The sequence below is a fragment of the Morone saxatilis genome, unplaced genomic scaffold, assembly GCF_004916995.1.
Source record: "Morone saxatilis isolate NCDOM2014 unplaced genomic scaffold, NCSU_SB_2.0 Contig22, whole genome shotgun sequence".
Lineage (NCBI taxonomy): Eukaryota > Metazoa > Chordata > Actinopteri > Moronidae > Morone > Morone saxatilis.
In genome coordinates this window covers 11,158,469-11,167,446 of record NW_023339785.1, presented here as the reverse complement: position 1 = coordinate 11,167,446, position 8,978 = coordinate 11,158,469, and the positions used below count along the sequence as shown (strand labels likewise).

At 38.5% G+C, this 8,978-nt stretch overlaps 2 protein-coding genes across 2 annotated transcripts in view; one reads left to right on the top strand and one right to left on the bottom strand.

The window, feature by feature from the left end:
* Positions 1-7,690, bottom strand: part of LOC118333961 (sodium/hydrogen exchanger 7-like) — an 8,718-nt gene extending 1,028 nt beyond the window's left edge. The window contains exons 1-9 of the mRNA XM_035669782.1: positions 7,239-7,690; positions 5,839-6,038; positions 4,745-4,822; positions 4,465-4,541; positions 4,164-4,276; positions 3,007-3,112; positions 1,295-1,436; positions 658-763; positions 401-489 (exon numbers count right to left, since the gene is read on the bottom strand). Coding sequence (XP_035525675.1) covers positions 401-489; positions 658-763; positions 1,295-1,436; positions 3,007-3,112; positions 4,164-4,276; positions 4,465-4,541; positions 4,745-4,822; positions 5,839-6,038; positions 7,239-7,530 — 1,203 coding nt within the window. The 5' untranslated portion in view covers positions 7,531-7,690. The remainder of the gene's footprint in view (positions 1-400; positions 490-657; positions 764-1,294; positions 1,437-3,006; positions 3,113-4,163; positions 4,277-4,464; positions 4,542-4,744; positions 4,823-5,838; positions 6,039-7,238) is intronic.
* Positions 7,691-8,616: 926 nt separating this feature from the next.
* The window catches only part of taf7 (TAF7 RNA polymerase II, TATA box binding protein (TBP)-associated factor), a 9,320-nt gene continuing 8,958 nt past the window's right edge, over positions 8,617-8,978 (top strand). The window contains exon 1 of the mRNA XM_035669506.1: positions 8,617-8,809. Within this exon, the coding sequence (XP_035525399.1) occupies positions 8,791-8,809 (19 nt within the window). The 5' untranslated portion in view covers positions 8,617-8,790. The remainder of the gene's footprint in view (positions 8,810-8,978) is intronic.

Sequence of the window (8,978 nt, the reverse complement as noted above, 5' to 3'; positions counted from 1 at the left end):
TCTACTTAGTGTTTTTCTATTTTGTCACAATGATTCAGACTGCATTATTTTCCTTGATGATCTGTGACTATCAGCTCACTGTTACACACTGTGCTACACTACTGAGTTCATGAGCAGTGAAGGTGACTGAATACGTTGCTGAGCCACAAAATCAAACAATAAATATTAGCATACTGTGCTTTCACAACAAACCCATTATCACTGTACCATTTATAGCTTGTAAATTGACCCACACGTTTATTAGTTCTGTGACATTTTTATTTTTAAAATATTTGACTACGTAACTAAAACATTTTATCCTTAACTTTTTTCCTACTGTAAAAATGAAGGACCAAACATCAATCCAAATATACATATTCAAAAAGAATGGGCAGTGGTGTGACTGTAGTCCAGGTCTGACCTGTTTGGTCCTGTCCTTGGAGTCTGGAGACAGGTTGTTGAAGGTGTAGTGGGCCTGAGTGATTCCACAGAACAGCACTGCGACCACACCTGCAACACACCCAGAGGGGCAAAGATACAGAAGAGTTAGAAGCTCAATAAAAACTGATTATTAACAACAGCATTATGTTTTTGATCCTCACAGGAAACTTATTTTGTACAAGGACAAGGACACTTTTGCAACGTGGATGCTATTTGGTGTGTGTGTGTGTGTATTACCTGTGAATCCACAGGCCTCAGCCAGTAGGAATGTACTCCATGACATGAGAAAGAACAGAGCCGTCTCCAACAGCGGGAAATCTCTCAGCTTAGTGAACTTAGTCACGTACGGACAACAGTCAAGGAGTTTAACAAGACACTCAGACATTGCAAAATGAATCCATATTAAACTTTTATCTATTATTCATGAAATGAACAAAGGACAGGTGAGTCTGAATAAATCTGGCCCTGTGGTAGGATAATTTGTAAAGTGATGTGTTTCAAGGAGAGTCTTAAACTGACTCACAGCTTCTAATGGAGCCATTATTTCAAAATACTGTCATCTGTTTCACGTGGATTCTACAAACAAGACAAATATCTTGCAAACAAGTTTCATTATCTACTCATTTTTATGAGTGACTCACTTTTCCTCCTTTACTTTTACAAAAAGCAAGTTTGCACCTCTTACTATCAATTCAATTGTTCAAGGCACTTTTTGTAATGTAGTAACATCTACAACTGAATAAATAATTAAGATTTAATTTACATTTAACCATGCTGTGTAAATACTTTTTCTTGCTTTATAAAGGAACGTTTTAGAAATCAATCAAGATTAATATAAATAAATAAATAAACACTTAAATGACAGAAAAGATATGAGTGCGGTGAAGACTCCGGTGGCCACTCCCAGAGCAAAAGAGCCGCTGAAAACTCCGAGGAACATCCCAAAAGACTTCAGCATCGCCATGACCTCAAAGGTGTGGCTGTTGTCTCCTTGTGGCTGGTATGCAACTATAGACCTGATATAACACACAATAAAACCATTTAATGGCGACTACAAATGCGCAGAGAGAGTTAATCATTGAGTTATACATAAACTTTACTTCTTAAACTAAAGCTAAAGCCTCCATACAGATACCAATGTAGTATTTGTATAATATGATAACCTGCACTGTAAGTAGATATTCTTGTTAATAACTGCACATTCCAGCACTTGGTAAGGTCTCCTTGTACTTTCTTGAAAACCTTTCAGGTGTGCTTTCACAGCAAAGACTCTTAGTCATGTAAACTGAAGGACTCGAGATAAAGAGAAAGGCAGAGTAATGTCTATTTGAATAGTTCAGTGTTAATACTCAACTTAGGACAATGTGGCTTTCTAAAAATTCTACTGAAGTGATACTGCTCGTCAAGTTAAGCACAGATAAGTAACTTATCCTTTAGACTGCACATATGTAGGCAAGTTTCCACAAAGGTCAAGGTTCGTTAAACAATAGACAATAAAAAATACTATGGTGTAGTTTTGGCTTACTTTACTGCCTTTTAGTGACTGTTTCTACCAAACAAACATCATTACTTGCTGTTAAATACACATTTTGTCAAGGTAGAAGAAGGAGAAAACCATGATCTGCCAATAGAGCAAGAAAAGAGCTTTTTTCCTCCCTAAAAAGATAAATTAGTCCACTTAAGCCTGCTTGTAAAGGAAAATAAAAATGTGATGAAAATGTTTTCACTGTACGGTATGTTATTTATATGTGTCACCTGGTAGTTGAGTATGAACACTGAACTGTCCCAATAAAGTCAGACTTGAAAGAACAGGAACATACTTCTTGTGTCTAGCTTTAAAAAGGGAGTGTGTAATGAGAAGGATTTTATCGCAGCAGAATTATTTAAAATTTAGCAGGGGAGTTATCGGTCAGTAAAAAATACATTTTTATTTTGTTGGGTAACTTTTGCGATAAAATGTAAATAAAGTATATATTCACTTTCTCCATTCACAGCCCCAACACTCTCAAGACAAATCACCAGGCACTTTGTCTATAAGCAATCTGGGCGTCCTGCCCTCTCCTTGGCTTTTGTCTTTACAGTATCTTGAAAGATAATAGGAATGCGTTCTGAGCTGGCTCATGACATCAAAACATGTTTACCAAAAAAATAATAAAATCTTCTGCACCTCTGGTTGAATAAGCCAGAGTGGAAAAACAAATGGCTGGTGATTTGTCATGTTTGTCCCAAGGCACCGCAAAGGCACACAATGCCATGCTCTACTTAGTACACCCGTTCAATGGGCTGGTCAGAGTCTCTCCGCAGGCGCCGGCCCCTCCACTGTGCCTGCTATTATAATTTACAATTCTGTGGAAATAATAACAGTCCCATATAGAGGAGGAGAATGTTAGCTCAGGGAACACCTCATGTTTAGCACAGCCTTACAGAGAAGCTGACATTAGGTTAGTTAAAAGGTCACAGGCCGATTGATACAAAATGCATGACTTGCGCTCTCAGGGAACCAGTAACTTCGCAGCTCTGTGCAAATTCAAGATGCGTTTGGGATGCGATGGTTCGAGTGTGATGTGAAAAAGACAGACGACTTACGAGGACAGAACCACGGCCACTGCGTCGTTGAGCACACTCTCTCCAAACAGCAACGCGTACAGATCCACGTCTACCTGTAGCTCGTTGAAGATAGCCAGGACCGTCACTGTGAACAAACACAAAAACTTAATTCCCCCTAACCAAAACAATGATACATATCACTACACAAGATGGAAGCAGGTGTCAAGAGCTGTGTTTCAATTCTATACTATATAATAATACTGTAAAGTAAAGTTTTAAGTGATTATTACTTTTTACTATACTTCTGGGTATTGAATTATTTTAGTCTTTTCTGAGGTTTTTCCCTTTTTACCTCAGTTTTTTCATTTTACCAGCTGTGGATCTCAGATGTAAACATATTGGCCATCAAAACTGAACAATTGTAACAGACGTGATGGTAAACACAGTTATTCTTAATATACTGTTTGCGATTTTGACACTAAGTTTGTAGGTAAGTAACGGAAGCTATATTAGAACTTTTTAAAAGTTAAAAAGCTCTCACACACGGAAAATATGAAAATGAATAAAATTAAATTACAATATAAAACACAGCCCATTGACAGACTAAACTAAAACGGAATTAAAACATAAGACAGGGATGGACATCTACAGAAAAGCTTGCCTATAAAAGATGGGTTTTCAGAAGTCGCTTAAAACAGTTCAAAGTCTGATAGATAAGATGACTCCAGAGGGTTGGGGCTATAACAGCAAAGGTGCAATCACCTTTTGTTTAGCAGTTGGAGCGATGGATAAAAAGAGAGATAATTGAGGATCGGAGTGCAGGATCAGAAATGCAGTGCTTTATATGCAATCAACAGGATCTTTTAGTTTATTGCGACTTTTACAGGAAGCATATGGAGGGGTGCAAGAACAGGGGGTATGTTGGACCGATTGCTAGTTCTAGTAAATGGCCTGGCAGATGGATTTTGAACTACCTGTAAACAATTTAGAGCAGCTTGACTGAGGCATGTGTAGAGGGAATTACAGGAGAAATCGAAAGTGTGAATTAATAGCTCGAGAGCCGTAGAAAATATACATTTGTCCAGAATAAATAGTGCAAGCTTTGAACAATTCAAAAGCTAAAAGTGAATCTGGTTTATAATTAGTGTAACTCATAGGCAGGGAAAACTTTGAAAGCTGAGAATGAGCATACACACCGGGGTCCGTGGCAGAGACGATTGCTCCAAAGAACAGACAATCAGTGAAGAAGAAGTCGCCATCCAGCTGTCCCACCTGCTTCATTAGCATCACACAGCCATACATCAGCAACCTGATGGAGGAACAGCAGGTGGTTTTGCATATCATCATAAACAACACTGACTTTATTGCCATTATGGGCACTTTAACACCACAGTAATTGACATATATGAATACTGCCCTTGCATACAATGTCTATGGTGCATATTGTGGCCCCAATGCAGAAAGGTGGATTTTTGTTCAGCAAATTAATATTCTTACCCAATAACAAAACAGGAAATAACTGTCCCCAGAAAGGCATAAGCCAGGATGGATCCCATGTTACGGAAAAAGTGCCTCTGAAAGACAAAACAATTAAACATGTCAGCAATCATCTGCATAGTGGCTGTAATCGCCACTCAACTCTGAGAGGAAATAAGTGGATTTCAGCATTTCATATTGAAGAGAGGACATCAGGAGTCAAACGTGTTATTAAAATATTCACTTTGTAATTAATGAGCATTTCATTTGTATTCAACAGTAGAGATAAATAGTACTGTACCCTTTTTAAGCTGTAGCCAGCGTGGAAGATGATAGGTGGGAGGAGAATATTGAAGAACACTTCAGGGTCAAAGGTCACCTGAGTCACACACACACACACACACACACACACACACACACAAACAAACAAACAGGATCATATTACAGTTCTGGATCAGTTTGATATGAATAGAACAAAAAAGTTGTCTTAATGGATACTTCTTAATTAATCCTAAATGACACATCTGGGGCAGCATGAAGTAGCTTCCAGGACAATCAACAAAAAATGATTATAATGGTGAAATGATGGGATGGGAAATGGGGACAGCATCTATACACATGCAGAGCCAAACACATGTTAGGTGTAAATCTGTATCAGTGCTATTTTAACAGTTGTCTGTAGTTTGATGAGTTTCATTTGTAATAGAGGAAATCTGATGGTGAACAAACTTCAACCAATGACAAACAGTGCTACAATGTGAAAGACCTCCATGACATTTTGTTTACATTTCACCAACATAACCACAGAATAATAATTATGGCTCCAAAAAGTTCAAGTGACCTTCAGGCAAAAGGCATCTGTCTGCTGCCTCTGATTGAGAGCAGCCTCCTGACACTTATTTGATCAGAGGTAATAAGCTTTTATAGAATATAAAAATAGAAGATATATTTAATATATTTAATGTGGAGAATGCAGAATGGCTTAATTATCAATTAATCTGAAATTGATTTTCTCAATTAATTAATCATTTTGTCTATAAAATGTCAGAAGTGAGAATTATATATAATTATAATTTGCCAGAGCTCAAGGTAACATCCTGTCTGACCAACAGTCCAAAAAGATTCCCAGTAAATTCATAAATGCAAATACACACATAAACATTAGTAATTACAAAATAGTTGACAATTCATTTTCTGTTGATTGACTAATCGATCAACTGATGATTGGGCTCTATATTATACAGTTGCAACATGAACAGTCGAAAAAAACTTTAAACCTGTATGTGACATATACATGGAAACTTCACAATATTCCTGATATGTAATCATTCGTGGCACTGAACAACTTCTTGGGGTCAAACATGAGATTTATGACAATAAAGCGATGGCCTGTACCTTTCGCAGCATCTCATTATCTTGAACGTCGTCCACCGCGTTGGCATTGATCTCTCCTTTCAGAGTGTACTCGTAGAATTTACCACTGACGTTGATCAGCAGTGTGGCGGGGCTGGCATTAACGGGGCAGCTCAGCGTGATGTTGCTAATGTCCCGGGGAACATGGATGCCATAGCGCAAGACCACGCCAACAAGTACGCCTGGGAAAAGAACCACGACAAACAGGATACAGAGGGGCGAAGTTGATTAGTGTTGCAACAAGAAGGCTAAAATGATGAAGACATGTCACTAGAGGAGTGAATGTGGGGTCATAATTCTGGGTTCATCACATGTTTCAGCTGTGGAAAAGACATGAAGATATGGAGAAAAAGTACAATTCTTACCCAATTCTAACTTTTGCTATGAAATTAAAATCCAACATCCATATGAGAATGATATATTTGGATATAAATTAGGAATACTACAGTATGTGTTAAGATAATGACTCTAAAAAAGTAAAAAAGGTGTGTTCAATGACCAGGAAGTGGGAGTCACATGATGTCCCCAAACCCTATCTAAAAAATACCATGTAAGTTGACACTCTAACAGTTGCACCAAAACTAACTGGAGAGTGTAGAAGGTGTCAATTAAGCACAGTTTGCACAAGCCCACTCTCTTTTGACTAATCTAGCAGGAAACACTATTGCTGCTAATGATGGCTGCCAGCATGACATCTGAGTGCAATTCATTATTATTGATATTAACCAGTACAACTGTTTTCCTCCTACTATGACAAGTCAAAATGTCTGCAGTGAAAAAGGCCAATCAGGCAAAATCCAAACACCTACTGCTGTGCTGGTAGCAATTATAGAAACAAGTCATCGTAGATACAAATAGTAACATGATTCTACTTCAGCGTGACCAACTTCTCATCCATTCAGAAAATTATTTTAAGGAGGTTGGCTTGGGGGGGTTGACAGCTCTACAGACATACCGCCACCTCATACTACTTTAAAAATAAATGGAAGTAAAGAGAAGTGACAGCCCAGCCAGTGGCTTTGTTTGTCCTCTCAGGAGTGGGATGTGTTTGTGTTGCTCAAAATTACCTTCACCCTTTAGAGAAGTGAAAATGTAGAGGGAAATTTTGGGCAGGCCTTTTCAAACCACACTAGTTCCCTCTGGGGACCAACAAATACCTAGTTACAAGGAAGGTATTTTTCTTACCAAGCACATACTAGGTGTTCCCACTGCCATAAATATGAAGAACCAGCCTAAAACTCATTGAAATGCTTGGTATTTTATTTCCGGTTCGGGCAGAATGAAGCCTGACACCGACAATATCCTTTCAAACCCTGGTCACGAGTATAAAATGAAAAGTAATGACACTGACGACGTCTCTCAGTCACGCTGGAGCATCTCACCATAAATCATCGCCAGCCCAGTTTCGTGCAGAAACCTGAACCGCCGGTGTTTGAACAACCAGATGGTGAGGATGGTGAGGGTGAGGAGCATGATGAAGATGAGCAGGTCCGCGCTGTCCTGCCTGTGGCTCTCCTCAGCCTTTTTCTCTGTAACGATGTTCTCCATGGCACTGTCCTCCTGAGTTGATGATGCTCGGCAAACACAGACGCACACAGACAGGCTCACCAGCACGAGCAGCCACAGCGTCCTGGTCGCCCTCCACGCACTGTCGACAGTCACTCTGAACACCATTTCGGCTGGTCGGAGCTCAAATGCTGCAATGTCGTCGTGGATAACAGCAAACTTTGTGCAAATATTATCCACGAACCGGGGGAGGGGGGGGGTAGAGAGTGGATAGACGACAGCAACAGAGGAATCGATTCCGGCCCGGAAGTGAAAACTGTTTTTCCAGAAAGTGGACAATGTTTATTTCGATGTAAGAGCACCGTATCAGGATGTTGCTAGTTTAAAGAAAACCTAATCGTTAAATCGTTGCGTAATGTATTGGGTGGTATGTGTATGGCATGTGAATGAACAAAGATAAAGATTTAAAGAGTATTTCCATAGCTGATGATAATAGTTCTAACCGAGGACTCTTATTATGAAATTTCGAATTGTCATCACTCTGAACAGGAAGTGAGATGGAAAGCGAGATCATTTCTACGATTTTATTTTATTTTTCTGTGTTACTGACAAACTTGGCTGTTTTTAATAGATAACAGTTTAATGATTTTGTAGAAACCGTAAAGTTTCTTCCAATATGTTTTTTTGTAATGACGTTTAACTAACAATTTATATACTACAACTTTATAAAAAATGATTAACTACAATTTAAATATTTTTCTAAATGGAGATATTTCAGTGTCACCGTTTCCCCCCGAAACTCGTCTCTGTGACAAATCTCGCGATACAGAATAAGACACAGGAATCAATGCTACATTCACATGTTTCGGAAACCTAAGTTTCGTATGAACTAAAGTTAGAGAAGTCAGCGTACAAAAACAATTATACTTATATATAGCAATGCTTGTTGTTATTTCCTTACAATATGACATATTTATAAACTTTTGTGTCAATTAAATACAATAACAATAAGAGACATTACAGTTAAAGTTACCCTACAACAGCCAAAAACCAGGGACAACAAAATGCAAGTGACACAACTATGATATTACAATAATTTATTTAACAGAGCTACACTGGAAGGTATAAAGAATCTCCGAGCACGGGTAGTCTGCAATGGTGGTACCCTGTACTTTCGTCAATGGTGCAGGAAAGTGTACTGGAATGTGTTAGAAGCGTAATTTCCGAGCAGAGCCTGAATGTAGCAGGAGTCTTCACTATCCCCACTCGCATTTCGTTATGGCTGTGTTAGCTTCGTGAAGCTAAGCTGCGCCGATTTAATCAAAGTCAGCATAGTTATACTTGCCTTTTTGGGTGTTGTTTTTTTTTTTTTTTTTTATAATTTAAGCACGTTTATGTAGCGGCACCGCCCATATTACAAAAACGAAGATGACATCTAAAATAAAAGGTACGTTAAAAGGCTCAATTTAGCGCAAGTAACTATTGAGCTAAAGGCAGCTAGCTAGCGCTCTTATTTTGTAAACACGCCGCCTCTGCTTATGCAGTTTGTGTTGTAATGAATTAAATAAAATAGAAATATCGAGTTTGTGGTTGCTGCAAAATGTATGTAAGTTCCA